Source organism: Elephas maximus, chromosome 4 (assembly GCF_024166365.1).
Source record: "Elephas maximus indicus isolate mEleMax1 chromosome 4, mEleMax1 primary haplotype, whole genome shotgun sequence".
NCBI lineage: Eukaryota > Metazoa > Chordata > Mammalia > Proboscidea > Elephantidae > Elephas > Elephas maximus.
This window is the reverse complement of record NC_064822.1, coordinates 188,282,891-188,302,432: the sequence shown is the minus strand read 5'-3', so window position 1 is coordinate 188,302,432 and position 19,542 is coordinate 188,282,891. Positions and strand designations below refer to the sequence as shown.

The 19,542-nt window shown below is 46.1% G+C and overlaps 1 protein-coding gene across 4 annotated transcripts in view; it reads left to right on the top strand.

Annotated features, from left to right (window-relative positions):
- The first annotated feature begins 445 nt into the window (after positions 1 to 445).
- Positions 446 to 19,542, top strand: part of EFCAB6 (EF-hand calcium binding domain 6) — a 381,524-nt gene continuing 362,427 nt past the window's right edge. For 2 of the 4 annotated variants that reach the window (XM_049884609.1, XM_049884607.1), the window contains exons 1-3: positions 446 to 533; positions 6,257 to 6,446; positions 13,169 to 13,266. In XM_049884609.1, coding sequence (XP_049740566.1) covers positions 13,205 to 13,266 — 62 coding nt within the window. In that variant the 5' untranslated portion in view covers positions 446 to 533; positions 6,257 to 6,446; positions 13,169 to 13,204. Of the gene's footprint in view, positions 534 to 6,256; positions 6,447 to 13,168; positions 13,267 to 19,542 lie in introns of those variants that run through there. The other 2 variants (XM_049884608.1, XM_049884610.1) reach the window with 2 other exon arrangements.

Here is a 19,542-nt window from a genome sequence, read left to right as displayed (position 1 = left end):
TAATTTCAAACTATCATAAGCGGTAACATTTCTGAAGATCACAGCACGTGGTGGGGGCTTTAGATGTATTATTCCATTCAATCTTTACCACAGGTCAGAAGAGAGGATTTTTAGTTTTTTACAGAGGGAGAGTACGCGTCTCAAAGAAGTATAACAGCGTCTCCCAGGCCACGTGGCCCTAAGCTCGTTGGAAGGACGACGAAACAGAAACCCACTTCCACGAGGGCGCGACGCCCGGGTTCACGCGGCACGTTCCCGCGCTCCAAGCCAGGACTTCCGGTGGAAGGTCCTTCCGTGTGGGCGGACCCCGAGGCCGAACTGGCCACACCCATCTCCTCACTTGACTTGACCAATCGGAGCTCCGCTTCTTGGTAGGCGCCGAGCAGCTTTCTCCAATCAGCGAGAGTCGTTGTTACTGCGGCAACAGCGTCATAGCAACGCCGAAGGGGCTGGGTCTTTGCGGCCGAGCGGCGTGGGTTCCGCGCCCGGACAGGTGTGGGCCCCGCAGGCGGAAAATCGAGAAGGGGGCCTGGGTAAGGCGGCGCGGGCCTCGGCGCACCGGCACCCTTGCGCGTTCTGGGCGGCCGCGGCGAGCCGGAGGGGCCGAGGAGGGGCCGGTAGGGCGGGACGCGGCGAGAACCCTACAGCGTGGACTGGGCCCGGGGCCGCGGGCAAGCACGGTGGGGCCAGGGAGCCTCCGGTTCCTCGTCTGTAGCGGAGGGGCGGTGATGCGTTTATTCATCCTGCAGACGCTCATGAAGCCCCCACTCGTGCCAGGCACCGTTGTAGGCACCGGGGCAGGTGTGGCGACTGGGAGTAACCGTGGAGCTTACACAAGAAGACAGAGAATACATAGCGTTGAAGGTGCCAGCTCCCTCCCTGGATCTCTGTGAGGATCAGATGAGAAACGTGTGCTAAAATGCCTGAAATCTCCCCAACTCACAACGTGTCTCATGGCCCTTATTTCACGTGTGCCCCACAGCAGCCTTTTGAATATAATTTTTAACTCGATCTTATAGCCTTTGGGGTGGAGGATCCTGTCGAAAAACACACAATTGGGAAGTTGAAGAGCCACAATTCAAACTCAGTCCTGTCTTATGGCAACAATCTCTACTCTTTCCAAAACTCTCAGAAGAGACATAATTATCCCTGCTTCCCTAAGAAGTTTTGTTTGGAAGCAGTCTGTGAAATGTGCTGTTGTATAGTGCTTACTTAAGACCGTTGGCAAAGTCACCCTCACACTTCCCTTTATTTCTGTCCTGAAAATCTTTGCCTTCAAGGATGTCTTGCTTCTACTAAGACACTTTTACTTCGCTGTCAAAAAGAGTAATTTTATAATGTTTCTCGAAGTGTATGTTGTTGTTGTGAGGTGCTATTGAGTCGGTTCCGACTCACAGTGGCTTTGTGTACAAAGAACAAAACACTGCCGTGCCCTGCACCATTCTCACAGTCGTGGCTGTGTTTGACCCATAGTTGCAGACACTATGCCAATCCATCTCCTTGGTATATATACCATATACCTGTTGCTGTCTAGTCGAATTCCGACTCCTAGTGACTCTATAGGACAGAGTAGAACTGCCCTGTAGAGTTTCCAAGGAGTGCCTGATGGATTCGAACTGCTGACCTTCTGGTTAGCAGCTGTAGCACTTAACCACTACGCCACCAGGGTTTCCACCTCCTTGATGGTCTTCCTCTTTTTCGCTGACCTTCTACCAAGCATGATGTCTGTCTTCAGGGACTGGTGCCTCCTGAAAACATGTCCAAAATACGTGAAACGAAATCTCACCATCTTTGCTTCTAAGGAGCATTCTGGCTGTGTTTCTTTCAAGACAGATTTGTTCCTTCTTCCGGCAGTCCATGGTGTGTTCGATAGTCTTCCCCAACACCATAATTAAAAGGCATCAATTCTTCTTTGGTCTTCCTTATTCATTGTCCAGCTTTCACATGCATATGAGGCAATTGAAAATACCATGGCTTGTCAGGTGCACCTTAGTTTTCAAAATGACATCTTTGGTTTTTAACACTTTAAAGACTCCTTTTGCATCAGATTTGCCCAGTGCAGTACGTCTTTTGATCTCTTGACTGCTGCTTCCATGCGTGTTGTTTGTGGAGCCAAGTAAAATGAAACCGTTGACAACTTCAGTCTTTTTTTCGTTGATCATGATGTTGCTCATTGGTCCAGTTGTGAGGATTTTTGTTTTCTTTATGTTGAGGAGTAATCCATAATGAGGTCTGTGGTCTTTGATCTTCATCAGTAAGTGCTTCAAGTCCTCTTCACTTTCAGCAAGCCAGGTTGTGTCATCTGCATAACGCAGGTTGTTAATGAATCTTCCTCCAACCCTGATACCCTCTTCTTCTTCATATTGTCTAATTTTTTGGATTATTTTCCCAGCATACAGATTGAATAAGTATGGTGAAAGGATACAACCCTTACACACACCCTTCTTGACTTTAAACTACACAGTATCCACTTGTTCTGTTCAAACGACTGCCTCTTGATCTATGTACAGATTCTTCATGAGCACAATTAAGTGTTCTGGAATTCCCATTCTTCACAATGTTATCCATGATTTGTTATGATTCACACAGTCGAATGCCTTAGCGTAGTCAATAAAACACAGGTAAACATCTTTCTGGTATTCTTTGCTTTCAGCCAGGATCCATCTGACATCAGCGGTGATCTCCCTCATCCCAAGACCTCTTCTGAACCTGGCTTGAATTTCTGGCAGTTCCCTGTCGATATACTGCTGCAACCATTTTTCAGTTATCTTCAGCAAAATTTTACTTGTGTGTGTTATTAATGATATTGTTTGATAATTTCCGCTTTCTGTTGGATCACCTTTCTTTGGAATGGGCAGAAATATGGATCTTTTCCAGTCCGTTGGCCAAATAGCTGTCTTCCAAATGTCTTGGCATAGACAAGCGAGCACCTCCAGTGTTGCATCAGTTTACTGAAACATCTCAGTATCATGTCAATTCCTGGAGCCTTGTGTTTTGCCACTGCCTTCAGTGCGGCTTGGACTTCTTCGTTCAGTACCGTTGGTTCTTGATCCTATGCTGCCTCCTGAAATGGTTGAATGTTGACCAATTCTTTTTGGTAAAGTGGCTGTGTATTCTTTCATCTTTTTTTTGACGACGAGGATGACCAGAAAGAGGCTCCCTTATGTTTTAATACAGTAGGCTTTCCGGGGGCTGTCCCAGCCCAGGGACTGCCTTCAAGGACATGGTGTTTGAACAACATCCAAATCACATAATGTCCGATTTCCTAGAATGTAGTTGTGGACGTTAAGCGATAGATGACTGGAAGGTATCTGATGTCTGGCTGGATAATCCCACCAGACAGGCTTCAGGCACATGGACTGCATTCTAAAGCATGGTCAGAGACGTTACCTCCAGGCCCCATCACCTTTTCTCCTTGTGAGGAAAAATAAAGAGTGGTAGGCTTGTAGACACCAAGCCAGGGGTCTAACCCCCGCCTGTTAGGCTTCCAAGTCTCTGCATATAATCAGTATACTGTCATGTCCAAGGTCAAACAGAAGGTGGTGCATTTGAGATTCTAGGCTCCTTAAAAGAATACGTCTTTCACCTGTTATTGTGCCTAGCATATATTTGGGCAAAAATTAGGTGTCTGGTTAGTATCCCCGGCTCTACCTACGTAAAGTTAGGATATCTATCTTGGGCAAGAGAAAGCCCAGATTAAACAAAAGCACCTTCCCTAGTTCTTTCTCTCCATTGCTCTCCTTTCAGCTTTTTTTAAAAAAAAATTTTTATTGTACTTTAAGTGAAAGTTTACAAACCAAGTCAGTCTCTCACACAAAAACTTACATACACCTTGCTATATGCTCCTAGTTGCTCTCCCTCTAAGGAGAGAGCACACTTCTTCCCTCCACTCTCTGTTCCATCTTTTTTTTTTTTTTTGATGCGTCTTGCATCATTTAATATTTTGCCCATAGAAACCTTCAATATTGCAACTCCAAGTTTCAATTTTTTCTTCAGTTCTTTCTGTTTAAAAAATGTCGGGCATATCCTTTCCTTTTGGTTTTCTAACTCAGATCTCTGTGCATGTCATCATAATACTTCACTTTGTCTTCTCCAGCTGCCCTTTGAAATCCTCTGTTGAGCTCTTTCACTTCATCATTCCTCCCATTCACTTCAGCTACTCTACATTCAAGAGCAAGTTTCAGAGTCTCTCCTGACATCCATTTTGGTATTTTCTTTCTCCCTGTCTTTTCAGTGACCTCTTGCGTTCTTCACGTATGATGTCCTTGATGTCATTCCACAACTCGTGTGGTGTTCGGTCACTAGTGTTCAATGTGTCAAATCTATTCCTGAAATGATCTCTAAATTCAGTGAGGTATACTCAAGGTTGTACTTTGGCTCTCGTGGACTTGTTCTAATTTTCTTCAGCTTCAACTTGAACTTGCATATGAGCAATTGATGGTCTGTTCTGCTGTCAGCCCCTGGCCTTATTCTGACTGATGATGTTGAGCTTCTCCATCATCTCTTTCCACTGATTAGTCAGTTCAATTCCTGTGTATTCTGTCTGGCGAGGTCCACGTGTATAGTCATTGTTTATGTTATTGGAAAAAGGTATTTGCAATGAAGAAGTTGTTGGTCTTACAAAATTCTGTCATGTGATCTGTGACATAGTTTCTGTCACCAAAGCCATATTTTCTAACTACTGATCCTTCTTTGTTTTAAACTTTCGCATTCCAAAAAAAAAAAAAACAAACCACTCACTGTTGAGTCAATTCCGACTCATAGCGACCCTGTAGGACAGAGTAGAGGTGCCCCATAGCGTTTGCAAGGAGCAGCTGGTGGATTCGAACTGCTGACCTTTTGGTCAGCAGCCGTGTCTTACTGTAGCTCTTAACTACTGTGCCACCATGGCTCCTTCACATTGCAATGACCAGTAATTATTAGTTCATCTTGATTGCATGTTTGATCAATTAGAGGCTGCAGAAGTTGATAAAAATCTTCCATTTCTTCATCTTTGGCATTAGTGGTCGGTGCATAAATTTAAATAATAGTCATATTAACTGGTGTTCCTTGTAGGGTTAGGGATATTATCCTACCACTGATAGTGTTGTGGAGCCCTGGTTAAGAGCTCAGCTGCAGTAACCAAAACGCCAACAGTTTGAATCCACCAGCTGCTCCTTGGAAACCCTATGGGGCAGTTCTACTCTGTCCTATGGGGTTGCTAAGTGTCAGAATCGACCTGATGGCAATGGGTTTTGGGTTTTTTTGACAACATTGTAATTCAGGATAGATCCTGAAATGTTCTTTTTGATGACGATTGCAACACCATTCCTCTTCAGCTTGTCATTCCCCACATAGTAGACCATATGATGGTCCGATTCAGAATGGCCAATACCAGTCCATTTCTTCAGCTCACTAATGCCTAGGGTATCCATCTTTATGCCTGCCATTTCATTTTTGACTGCTTCCAATTTTCTGGATTCATACTTTGTACATTACATGTTCTGATTATTAATGGATGTTTGCAGCTGTTTCTTGTCATTTTGAGTCATGCCACATCAGCAAATGTAGGTCTCAAAAGCTTGACTCCATCTACGTCTTTAAGATCAGTTCTACTTTGAGGAGGGAGCTCTTCCCCAATTGTATTTTGAATTTCTTCCAACCTGAGGGGCTCATCTTCTGGCACTGTGTCAGACAGTATTCCGCTGCTATTCATAAGGGTTTCACTGGCCACTTTTTTCAGCAGTGGACCGCCAGGTTGGAAGGTCTGCTGAAACCTGTCTACCATGGGTGATCCTGCAGGTATTTGAAATACTGGTGGCCTAGCTTCCAGCATCAGAGCAACACACAAGGTACCACAGCATGACAAACTGACAGACAAGTGGTGGTTAAAGTGTTTATGTGCCCCCGAATGGGTGGACTTATAGAAATCCTGTAAATAAATTCTACTTCCACTCTCTGCAGTGCCTTCATCTATTTCCTTTGTCTGTTGCCCTCGTTCAGTAAGCATTTACTGGGCTGTGTTTTGGGGATTCGGAAGTAAATCGCTCACAGGCCCCTCTGATTATCTGTGAAAATATTTACCTCCCACCCAGACTTATTACAAACTTCTTCCAGGACAAAGATTTTAAGTATTTGTGCTTTTCCTTCCATTCCCCTGCTTTCAGTTTAGTTCTTGGCTCATGGTAGGTGCTTGTAGGTATTTGTCAAGAAATACTTACCCAATACTTTAACTTTGCTGTCCAATGATGTCTGCCTTTTTCCTGCACTTTTCCAGCCATCTGCCTCTACTTCATGCCCAGAGATCATCTCTACAGCACCCGTGCTGTGATCCCTACAGCTGACTGGTACATGGAGACAGAACCAGCTCCAGGAGGATGATAGTAGCCTGGTGCCTGCCCAGTGCAGGAGTCTGGTGGGAAGCCACCAGGTAACACGGCAGTTGCTTTAATAAAGCTTCTTTCCAGGTGTGTATCAATGGTGAGTGTTTAAGGTTAGTAGATGCTGAGAGCCACCAGAGGTTTTCCGGGATGACTTCTTCTCCTTCCATATTGAAAAATAAGCTATGTCATCTGGATGAGAAGCTGAGTGCAGGAAGGAAGGTATCATCCCTTCCTTCCTTTAAGTACCACAAGTGAGCTGACCTTTATTTGCAAAGATCATTTATCTAAAAGTACCCTGAATCTAGGCTGGCACAGTTATATAGATTGGATCTTTGTAATATTTAAATATTAATTTACTTTAAGTATTAAAAAAAAAAAAAATTTTGGTACTGTCCAAAATACCATCACCATTTGGAAGAGGAGACATAAAGGGATGAAATATGTTTAAGTAAAAACAAAACAAAACAAAAAAACCCCTGTGACTAGAGATAAGATAGGAATATGATACACTTTCAGTACTAAACGTTTTCATTTTCCACCCCTCCTTCTCTTGGTTTTGACCTTTCGCTTTTCTCTTGTTTTGTTTTCTTCCGTTTCAGGTGCCATTGTATTCTTCTCTCCCTCTGTTTTTCTGCAGTTTTACTACCTGTACTTCTACTGGTACTGCTACTACCACCACCACTGCCATCATTACTGTCTAATACTTACTGGGAGTCCCTGGGTGGTGCAAATGGTTAACACACTTGGCTGCTCTATGAAAGGTTGGAGGTTCGAGAGGAGCCTCAGAAGGAAGGCCTGGCAATCTAGTTCCAAAAACCAGCCCTTCAAAACCCTATGGAGCACAGTTCTATCCTGAACACACGTGGGGTCACCACAAGTCAAGACTGACTTGAAGGCAACCGGTTTTAATATTTATTGAGCACTTACTATGCCCCAGGCACAGTTCAGGGACTCAAAGACATTTCATTTAGGCCTTACAGCCTGCTTATGAAAAAGTACAGTTTCTATTCTCAATTTATAGACGAGGCAGCAGGGACACAGAGAAGTTAAGGGATGCTACAAAGTGGATGAATGGTGGAGTGAGGCCTCTACCCCAGGACTGCCTTACAATAGGACCTGTGCTCTTGACTGGTGTCCTCTACCACTCTCAAATAGTTCTGTAATTTTACTCTAAGTTCCACTAAGGCTTTGAGATGACTAGTACAGATACCTAAAATATGGTAAAATGTTGTTGTTCGGTACAATTGAGTCAGTTCTGGCTCACAGCTACCCTGTGTCCAACAGAAGGAAACGCTGCCTGGTCCTGCGCCATCCTCACAGTCGTTGTTAAGCTTGAGCCCATCGTTGCAGCCATTGTGTCAGTCCATCTCGTTGAGGGTCTTCCTCTTTTTCACTGACCCTCTACTTTACCAAGCATGATGTCCTTTTCCAGGGACTCCTCCCTCCTGGTAACATGTCCAAAGTACTTGACATGAAGTCTTGCCATCCTTGCTTCTAAGGAGCATTCTGCCTGTACATATTCCAAGGCAGATTTGTTTGTTCTTCTGGCAGACCGTGGTATATTATTCTTTACCAACCCCATAATTCAGAGGCATCAATTCTTCTTCGGTCTTCCTTATTCATTGTCCACGTTTCACGTGCATATTAGGCAATTGAAAATACCATAACTTGGATCAGGCACACCTTAATCCTCAAAGCGAAGAAAGCAAGAGGTCATTAAAAAGATAGGAAAGAAAGAACAGACCAAAATGCATGTCAAAAGAGACTTCGAAACTTCCTCTTGAGCATAGCGTAGCTAAACTGAACAGAAGAAATGAAGTGAAAGAGCTGAACAGAAGATTTCAAAGGGTGGCTCAAGAAGACAAAGTAAAGTATTATAATGACATGTGCAAAGACCTGAAGTTAGAAAACCAAGAGGGAAGAACACTCTCGGCATTTCTCAAGCTGAAAGAACTGAAGAAAAAATTCAAGCCCCAAGTTGTAATATTGAAGGATCCTATGGGGAAAATACTGAATGACACAGGAAGCCTCAAAGAAGATGGAAGGAATATGCAGAGTCACTACCAAAAAGAATTGGTCAACGTTGAACCATTTCAGAAGGTAACATGATCAAGAACTGATGGTACTGAAGGAAGAAGGCCAGTCTGCACTAAAGGCATTGACAGAGGCTCCAGGAATTGATGGAATACCAATTAAGATGTTTCAGCAAACAAATGCCAGAAATTCAAGCTGGATCCAGAAGAGGACGTGGAACCAGGGATATCATTGCTGATGTCAGATGGACCTGGCTGAAAGCAGAGAATACCAGAGAGATGTTTACCTGTGTTTTATTGGCTATGCAAAGTCATTCGACTGTATGGATCATAACAAATTATAGATAACATTGCGAAGAATGGGAATTCCAGAACACTTAATTGTGCTCATGTGGAACCTGTTCATAGACCAAGAGGGAGACGTTCGAATAGGACAAGGGGATGCTTCATGGTTTAAAGTCACGAAAGGTGTGCGTCAGGGTTGTATCCGTTCACCACACTTATTCAATCTGTATGCTGAGCAAATAATCTGAGAAGCTGGACTGTATGAAGAATGGGGCATCAGGATTGGAGGAAGACATATTAACAACTTGTGTTATGTAGAAGGCACAGCCTTGCTTGCTGAAAGTGGAAAGGTGCATGGTTTACACCTCAACATAAAACAAAAATCCTTACGACTGACTGCACCAATGAGCAATATTATGATAAATGGAGAAAAGATTGAAGTTGTCAAGGATTTCATTTTACTTGGATCCACAACCAACGCCCGTGGGAGCAGCAGTCAAGAAATCAAACAATGCATTGCATTGGGCAAGTCTGCTGCAGATGACCTTTTTCAAGTGTTGAAAAGCACAGTTGTCACTTGGAGGATTAAGACTGTGAAGTAGAAACATGTAAATCAGGATCATGACAAATCCCAGTGGAGTAGGAAGGTTAAGTCCAGAGGAGAGAGGAGCCTCAGACTGGCCGTAATGGCGAATAAAATGGGGCTGCAGATGTAGCCGTGAGCGTCTCGTCAGCGCAAGGACAAAGCAAATAATAATAAAAGAAAATAGAATTAATTTTGTCTAGCCAAATAAAAAAGCGATGTTAATTCCTCTGGAAAAATAAAGCTAACACCTAGCTCTCAGAGAAATTCCTCATGGGGTTTATCATACAGCCTGGGAAAGGCCTAGATTACTACGAAATGACGAATAGTGTGGGTGCCATGTCCTCACCATTCGGGGAGTGAGTGTGGACTAATGCGTTTGTCTTGAATATTTAAAGATTTTGAAATATTCATAGCTACCAAGAACATCTTCTGGATTTTATTTTTCCCTTGGGAGTCTGTGTTGGCGTCATCCTGTCCTTCTAGATGGTTTCAGTCACGTGTTTACACATGTATTTAACAACTAGCCTTGGAGTCCCTGGGTAGATGCAAACGCTAATGTGCTCAACTGCTAACCAAAAGGTTGGAGGTTTGAGTCCACCCAGAGGCACCTTGGAATTAAGGCCTGGCAATCTACTTCCAAACAAGTCAGCCGTGAAAACGCTGTGGAGCACAGTCCTGCCCTGACACCACGGGAGGCTGTCATGAGTGGCAGTCCTCTCCAGGGCAACTGGTTTTTTTTTTTTGGCCATTGTTTGAACACCTGCCGCCTGCCCTTTCCTGTCCAGGCATTGAGGATACAGCAGTGATGTTCACCTCAGTATCGTGATACGCCTGCTGCCTCAGTTTCTCCTACTGGGTATTTTTCTGAACCTAGTTTGGGTCTGCCCTCTTATTGCCCTGTGATCCTCTGGAAGGGGCACCCCACACATTACATTGTAATTGTTGACCTGCTTTCTGCCTCACCCCCTGATTTCTCTCTGTACTTTCTCAGGATCTAAACACGATAACCGCTGCCAATTATTGAAAGCCTACTGTATGTCAGGCCCTTTGCATACATTATCTGGGATCCTTTGGCAGCCTTTCTCGAGCTGTGGCTGTCACCTTGGCCCTCGAGAAGCAGATGACAGTAGTGTTCGCTCTCTAGGAAAGTCATGTCAGGCAGCATTTTGCATTTAATCTTAGAGAGTTTGTAGATGTACAAAAGCCCTTGTCCTTAGATTCTGGGTTAAGAATGCTTGCTTTAAAGATAGATATTTCCATTTTGAAAACGAGGAAACTGGATCAGAAAGAGGTAATTAAGTTGCAGGCTTGCAGGTACAGAGTACAGCCAATTTAAACCCATGTCCGCCTGACTCCAAACCCTTGTGTTTCCCAGTGTCCAAAAGCGTGGGCACTCAGGCAGTGGGTGAGTGAGGGTATGGGGAATGAGAGAAGGACGGCAGAGAGAACGTTATATAGTGCGTTATTGTCAGGTGCCGTTGAGCTAATTCCAACTCATAGCAGCCCGGTACGACAGAGCAGAACTGCCCCACAGTGTTTCCTAGGCTGTAATTTTTATGGAAGCAGATCACCAGGTCTTTCTCCTGCAGGGCCACTGGGTGGGTTTGAACCGCCAACCTTTCTTTTAGCAGCGGAGCGCTTAACCACTGTGTCACCAAAACAAAAAAAAAAACCAAACCCACTGCCATTGAGTTGATTCCAACTCTACTTGACAGCAGTGGGTGGTTTTAGTGACCCCATAGGGTTTCCAAGGCTGTAAACGTGTATGGAAGCAGACTGCTACATCTTTCTCCCACGGAGCCCCTGGTGGTTTCCAGCTGCCGACCTTTCAGTTAGCAGTCTGTTGCTTTAACCACTGTGCCACTAGGGCTCCTTAGCTAGCAGGTACAGTATAGGTGTCCCCAGAGATAACAAAACCTCCATGTGATATCCCGATAGACAAGAAGGACGTTTTTCTCCAGGATTTGGGCTTAGCTGCCCAAATCTTTTGTTTGCTTACAGCTTTGTCCAGTTCAGTCAAATGATAACCTGCTCCCCCCGCCTCCCCCGACATCGGTGCCAACGATTTTGCTTTGCTGCCATTTCTGTTTGTGCAGTTTTTTACTCTTGCGTCAAATGCTGCTTTCTTCAGATGCCAGGGCAGATGGGTGGCACTTTTGTTATGATTCTGATATAAATAGCATCTGTTAAAAACTGGACGGTAATACGCCTGTAGCAAGTCAACAAATAGAGCAGTGAACTAGCCTCTAATTGTGTTTTGCCGATGGTCGAGAAGTACATTGGACGCCCTGCGACTCAGTGCTTGTTTGGGGGGCACTGCTTTTATAATCTCTGCTGGTTTCTCCCTAATCCCATCAATCAAAATTCTCTATTTAGAAACCCTAAATTGAGGATTATATAAAGGCAGGGGTGAGCTAAAGAACTCAAACTCAGAACATTGTTAAGCTTTCAAAATCAAGGTTAAAATCAGCCCAAGGCTCTTACCCTCCCAGCGTGCGGTGTTGATAGCTGTAGCTATCAGGAAGCAAAATTAACGGATGCTGACTGCGTGCCAGGAGACGCGGGAGGTGCTAAGTGTCTGAAGCTGGATGGAGCAGATCCCCCCTACTGGAGAGGCTTCCCGACTAGCAAGGACCACAGATAAACAGACCCCAGAAAAGTTGGGAAGCAGAGAACTGAGTGAAAATAGAGGGAGGACCAGCGAGATGGACCGAGGACATATTTGTAGTTCACGCTTTATATTCCTTCCCCAGCACACCCTACACCCACCTCCCAGCAAAGGGAAGGGATCACAGGGGCCTTTTACTGTAATGGGAGGCTCAACCTAGTGTGGGGGTGTCGTGGAGGCTCCCCAAGGAAGAGACATTTGAATTGAAATCTTTAGCAGTGGCTCTCAAAAGCGTGGCCTCGGGGCCAGCAGCATCAGCTTCTCCTGGGAGCTTGTCAACAATGCAAATTCTTGGGTCCCATCCTAGACCCCCTGAGTCAGAAACTCCAGAGCTGGGAGCCAGCACTCTTTCTAACAAGCCCATCGCATGATTCTGAGGTGCACTCAGGCTTGAGAACCTCTGATGTTTAGAACAAAGAAGAGCTGGTTAGGCAGCCAGGACAGGGATGGGCGGTTGTCTAGGTACACCCTGACTAGTGGCAGCCCCATGTGTGTCAGGGTAGAACTGCACTCCATAGAGTTGTCCATGGCTGATTTTTCAGAAGCAGACCACCAGGCCTTTCTTCCGAGGTGCCTCTGTGTGGACTCAAACCTCCAACCTTTCAGTTAGCAGCTGAGCATGTCAAACATTTGCAGCACCCAGGAGCTCCAGGTAGAGGGTTACGGCATAGGACAAAAGCCTCCGCGTGGCAAAGGGCTCTTGGAACTGCCCAAAGCCAGTGTGGTTGAGGCTGGAGACCAGGGAGAGAGACTCCATGTAAATCCTGAGAAGCAGGACCTCACCCAGCCTTGTAACAGCCTTAGGGCCTCGGTCTTTATTGTAAGAGCACTAGGAAGCAATGGAAGCCTTTTAGGCAGGAAGTGACACAGTGGGGTCAACATTTAAAAATGATTATTCTGGCTTCTTGAGGAAAACAGACTGCGGTGGGTGTGTGTGCGTGTGTGCATGTGTGCATGTGTGTGTGTGCACGCGTGGGTCAGGGTGAGACACAGGAAGAAGAGTGGTGCTTGTATAGTGTTGACGTAAAATATGTCCACCTGGGAATCCGAAACCTGAGCATGCGATTCACGTAGAGGACCGGCCTGAGGCCCCCCGCACATTCTCCAGCAGCTCGCAACATCGTTCGCTTGTTTTGCGTACCCAAAGGACCCTTACGTTCTTGTGGATTGATAAGCTAAGTAAGAAAACCCATGTGCCAGTCGGCGCTGACCCCGTTGCTCTCCTGTTTTGCAGAATTCTCAACTTAGGAAGTACCGCACCTCGAGGAAAATGCAAAGAAATAGCAGCAAAGCCAACATCTACAGCAGGAAATCCTGCAGCACCAGAGCCAGGTGAGGGGCCGCGCCTCCCGGAGGTCCCAGCCAGTCCCTGCAGCTGTCCAACAAAAGAATGCCGTGCATTCATGACTCTTGGCCAGGGTTAAGGCCTTGAGAGAGAAAGACGCTGTAAAAGCTGATAATGCTGTTATCGCTTCCACCGGGTTTGTGTCAGTTCTTCACTCTACAAGCATTTAGTAAACGCTGATTTTTGTGCCAAAATTATCTAGGGATTCTTACATTTTTTATGCTGTCTTAGTTTCTTCGTGCTGCTATAACAGCACGAAGTGGCTGGCTTTAACAAACAGAAATTTATTTTTGCAACGTACATAGTTTCACAACAACTTATATGGTTCTAGTCTACCCAGAGGCACCTCGGAAGAAAGGCCTGGCCATCTACTTCTGAAAAATCAGCCATCGAAAACCCTGTGGAGCGTAGTTCTACTCTGACACACGTGGGACCGCCATGAGTTGAGGTTGTCTGGATGTCAGCTGGTTTTAGCTCTCTGCCTAGGCTACTCATTCCTGTCCTTGCTGCCTGACCAGTTCTTCCTTGTCCTACAGATCAGCTGTTCCCAACTTGGGCCCACATCAGAATCATGTGGTGGGCTTGTTTAGGAGGCTATAAGTTCGAATTCCTGGCACTGGCTCTGGGGGAAGGCTTTCTGTCTCTGTTGGCTCTGGGGGAAGGTCCTTGTCTCTTTTCAGCTTCTGTTCCTGGATTCCTTGGTGATCTTCGTGTGGCGTGTATCTGTCTTCCCGGATCGGTGCTTCCTGGCTTCTCTGCACCTAATAAAACCAAACCCGTTGCAGTTGAGTCGATTCAGACTCATAGCAACCCTATAAGACAGAGCAGAACTACTCCATAGGGTTTGCAAAGAGCGGCTGGTGGATTTGAACTGCTGACCTTTTGGTTAGCAGCCAAGCTCTTAATCACTGTTCCACCAGGGTTCCAAATGTACTCTTTTTATAACTCAAAGGCGACTGGCTTCAGAAGCACCCTGCACCGACATGGCCCCGTTCCCCGTGGGATTACCTCCACAGGATGTTCCTGTAGGGCCCCTTTCCCCGTGGGATTACCTCCACAGGATGTTCCTGTAGGGCCCCGTTCCCCGTGGGATTACCTCCACAGGATGTTCCTGTAGGGCCCCGTTCCCCGTGGGATTACCTCCAGAGGATGTTCCTGTAGGGCCCCGTTCCCCGTGGGATTACCTCCACAGGATGTTCCTGTATGGCCCCGTTCCCCGTGGGATTACCTCCAGAGGATGTTCCTGCATGGCCCCGTTCCCCGTGGGATTACCTCCACAGGATGTTCCTGCATGGCCCCGTTCCCCGTGGGATTACCTCCACAGGATGTTCCTGCATGGCCCCGTTCCCCGTGAGATTACCTCCAGAGGATGTTCCTGTATGGCCCCGTTCCCCGTGGGATTACCTCCACAGGATGTTCCTGCATGGCCCCGTTCCCCGTGGGATTACCTCCACAGGATGTTCCTGCATGGCCCCGTTCCCCGTGGGATTACCTCCACAGGTGTGTTCCTGTATGGCCCCGTTCCCCGTGGGATTACCTCCACAGGTGTGTTCCTGTATGGCCCCGTTCCCCGTGGGATTACCTCCACAGGTGTGTTCCTGTAGGGCCCCGTTCCCCTTGGGATTACCTCCACAGGTGTGTTCCTGTAGGGCCCCGTTCCCCGTGGGATTACCTCCACAGGTGTGTTCCTGTATGGCCCCGTTCCCCGTGGGATTACCTCCACAGGTGTGTTCCTGTGACAGATAGAACTGCCCCGTGCAGCTTTCTAGGCCGTAATCTTTCCAGGAGCAGGCCGCCAGGTCTTTCTTTTGTGGTACTGCTGGGTGGGTTTAAACCTGCAGCCTTTCCGTTTGCAGCCAAATGCTTAACTGTTGTGCCACTAGGGCTCCTTTTCCGCAGGTATTTGTTATTGTTAGGTGCCATGCAGTTGGTTCCAGCTCATAGCGACCCCGTGTACAACAGAATGAAACACTGTCTGGTTCTCCCCCCGCCTCACAATCATTGCTATGTTTGAGCCCATTTGGAATGGACTCAAATATAGATTTCTACTAGTTGGTTGGCCAGGTGGCTGTCTTCCAAGTTTCTTGGCATAGATGAGTGAGCACCTCCAATGCTGCATTCATTTGTTGAAACATCTCATCTGGTATTCCATCAGTTCCTGAAACTTGTTTCTCGCCAGTGCTTTCAACGCAGCTTGGACCTTTTCCTTGAGTACCATCCGTCCTTGATCATATGCTATCTCCTGAAGTGGCTGAACATCAACCAATTACTTTTGGTACAATAACTCTGTGTATTCATTCCATCTTCTTTTGTTGCTTCCTGTGTCGTTCAGTATTTTCCACAGGTATAGGGGTTAGAATTTACAACCCATGTTGTTAGGTACCATCGAGTCAATTCCAACTCCTAGTGACCCCATGTCCAACAGAATGAAACGCTTCCCAGTCCTGGGCCATCTTCACAGTTGTTGCTGTGTCTGAGCCCATTGTTGCAGCCACTGTGTCAGTCCCTCTCGTTGAGGGTCTTCCTCTTTTTCACTGACTCCCTACTCTACCAAGTATGACATCATTCTCCAAGGATTGGTCCCTCCTGATGACATGTCCAAAGTACATGAGACGGGGTCTTGCCATCCTCGCTTTTAAGGAGTATTCTGGCTGTACTTCTTTCAAAACAGATTTGTTCATTCTTTTGACAAAACAAACAAACAAACAAAAAACATTGCCGTTGAGTTGATTCCGGCTCATAGTGACCCTATAAGACAGTGGAGCTGCGCCATAGGGTTTCCAAGGAGTGGCTGGTGGATTTGAACTGCTGACGTTTTGGTTAGCAGCAGATCTCTTAACCACTGCTCCACCAGGGCTCCATTCTTCTGGCAGTCCATGGTACACTGAGTATTCTTCACCAACGCCATAGTTCAAAAGCATCAGTTCTTCCGTCTTCGTTATGCATTGTCCAGCTTTCACTTGCATATGGGGCGATTGAAAATATCAAGGCTTGGGTCGGGTTCACTGACATCTTTGCTTTGCAACACTTTAAAGAGGTCTTTTGCAGCAAATTTACCCAATGCAATACGGCGTTTGATTTCCTGACCGCTGCTTCCACGGGCATCGATTGTGGATCCAAGTAAAACGAATCCTTGACAACTACAGTATTTTATTTGTTTATCCTGATCTTGCTTATTGGTGACTCTGCTGGTATTTGAAATACTGGTGGCATAGCTTCCAGCATCACAGCGTCATGGAAGCCACCATAATACAACAAACTGACAGATGAATGGGGGACATATTTTTTGCGGGGTACAATTCAATCTGTGTCATATGTTACCAAGCATTGGCTCATACATTTTAAAATGGAATATCTTTAATTTGGTGCTGACCATGACTGTAAATATTAGACAACTACAGTGAACTCAGAAAATTATCCAGCCTGCTCCTTTTATACCAGGCCAGCCGGGCCACCTGAGATCCAGGGATTTTGGTAACTAGATTCATGTTTCCTGCTATAGGTGGCAGCAGCAGCAAAATGTTGACAGCTACTGAACCCTGAAGCTGGACAGCCATCGAAATTTGGCTTTGGTAGCATCTGAGGCCTTGCTTGGACTGAGCTAGACTATCCTTGTCTGCCTCTAGGAGCTGGGAGAGAGCCCAACTGTTTGCAGTGATTACATTTCAAAAGGCTGCAATTTAAACAGCTTTGAGATAGGAGCAAGCGTTTGGCAGTGGACCTATGGTCAGTTTCTTGACACAGCTTGTGTTTCTCTGTGTCTGTCATCGCGTCAGGCAGGGCAGCGAGTCTCAAGATATTCCTTAGGTAGCAGCGAGCCTCGGACATGGTTTCTCAAATTAGGTTATTGTGCCTGGGAGACAGTAAGCACATTACGAGCAAAACAAGACTTGCTCTTTCTGTAGGGTCTTCAGTCTGTGGCAACCAGGCACTAATGCTGATACAAGTGATCACAAAAACACAGTTACTCAGTTCGATTCATCTCAACATACATTATGTTTTGAAGGTCTGATTAAGTGCCAGCTGTATGGGGGACACAGTGCTGAACAGGGCAAACCTGGTCCCTACTCTTAGGACTGCAACATTCTGATAGGAGAGGTTGACCAACCAACCACCGGAGTCACAGGTGCGAGGTGAGAATGCCCGCTGATGGCCGTGGCCGGCTCTTAGCGTAGGGGATGAGAGCAAGGGATGGCGGAGGACTCCGAAGCCTTGCCCTTGGATGGTAAGAAAGCTGGTGACGGTTTTGAGTGTAGGAGAGGAAAGACGTGTCTGTGTGTCTGTCTGTTGGGAGGTGAGTGCTGTTTGAATCCTCACCGTTGCTGCCCAGTTGATCCCAGCTCCTAGTGACCTGATAGGACACAGTACAACTGCGCCGTAGGCTTTCCAGGGCTGTAATCATTACGAAAGCAGATTGCCACATCTTTCTCCCTGGGAGCAGCTGGTGGGTTCAAACTGCCAACCTTTCGGTTAGCAGCCGAGCGCTTAACCACTGTATCACGGGGGCTCCTTGTTTGAATGATAAGAGTATAAAACACCTTCATGTATTAATTTGATAAATATATTTTGAGCTCCAGTTATGTGCTGGGTACTCTGGAAGGGGCCCTGGTAGCATCGGAATCGACTTGATGGCAGTTGGGCTGCGGTCACTCTGTTTGGGGCTGGGGATACAGCGGTGAAAAGATACTCTCTTACTTCGTGGTGTTTATAATCTAGTTTATAGTTTCCCAAACAAAGGTGCAATTACAGCTTGTGATACGCACAGAACAGGGGAAGCATAGGCTTCAGCCATGAGAGATTCTGGAGGGAGGAGCTGGCTGATGTCATCCCTTTATATTTGTGAAACGAGGCCTCTCTCAGGAGGTGACGTTCACACTGACATCTGAAGGTGAGCGGAGTGGCCAAATGAGGAGTGGGGGAACCAGCGATCTGGGAGAGTCCCCTACGGGCTTCAGGAAGCCAAGTGCGAGGGTGCAGAGGTGGGTTGGCAGGAGCTGCGTCGTGCACTGTTGGTTGGTCCTGGTCGGTGTCTTATGTGTGACATGCTGTAACACACTGATTAAAGAACACTTAAATCAGAATGGTCATTGTCTCCGCCATCCCAACAGAACTATTTCTGCCACATCTTCTACACCCTGGCCGCTTTTATACACTGTGAAACACGTCAGAGCCAGAGCTTGGCAGAACTGCCTTGTTTTTCCAGGCCTTGCAAGTGTTCCGCCTTTGACAGGGTGCAGTCGTAACACTCTTCTGTTGCTCCTGTTAGTGGAAAATATTTGAGTTTTCCTTCTCTGACAGGTTTTCTCCTTACACAGGTTCTGGATTTTGCAGGTTTTACTGTAATTGTATTCATAGTATGTATACTACTTGCCTTTTTTCTTCTTGTTGTTAGGTGCTGTCGAGTCGGTTCTGACTCATAGCGGCTATATGTACAACAGAATCAAACGTTTCCCAGTCCTGAGCCATCCTCACAAGTGTTGTTATGCTTGAGCCCATTGTTGGAGCCACTGTGTCAGTCCATCTTGTTGAGGTTCTTCCTCTTTTCCGCTGACCCTGTACTTTACCAAGCATGATGTCCTTCTCCAGGGACTGATCCCTCCTGACAACATGTCAAAAGTATGTGAGACGTAGCCTCACCATCCTGTCTTCTAAGGAGCATTCTGGTTGTACTTCTTCTAAGACAGATTTGTTGATTCTTTTGGCAGTCTATGGTATATTCAGTATTCTTTGGCAACACCACAATTCAAAGGCATCCATTCTTCTTTGGTCTTCCTTATTCATTGTCCAGCTTTCACATGCATATGATGCGATTGAAAATACCATGGCTTGGGTCAGGCGCACCTTAGTCTTCAGGGTGACATCTTTGCTCTTCAACACTTTGAAGAAGTCCTTTGCAGCAGATTTCCCCAATGCAATGCGTCTTTTGATTTCTTGACTGCTGCTTCCGTGGCTGTTGATTGTGGATCCAAGTAAAATTAAATCCTTGACAACCTCAATCTTTTTTCCGTTTATCATGATGTTGCTTATTGGTACAGTTGTGAGGATTTTTGTTTTCTTTATGTTGAGGTACAATCCATACTGAAGGCTGTGGTCTTTGATCTTCATTAGTAAGTGCTTCAAGTCCTCTTCACTTTCAGCAAGCAAGGTTGTGTCACCTGCATAACACAGGTTGTTAGTGAGTCTTCCTCCAGCCTTGATGCTCTGTTCTTCTTCATATAGTCCACCTTCTTGGATTATTCACTCAACACAGATTGAATAGGTAT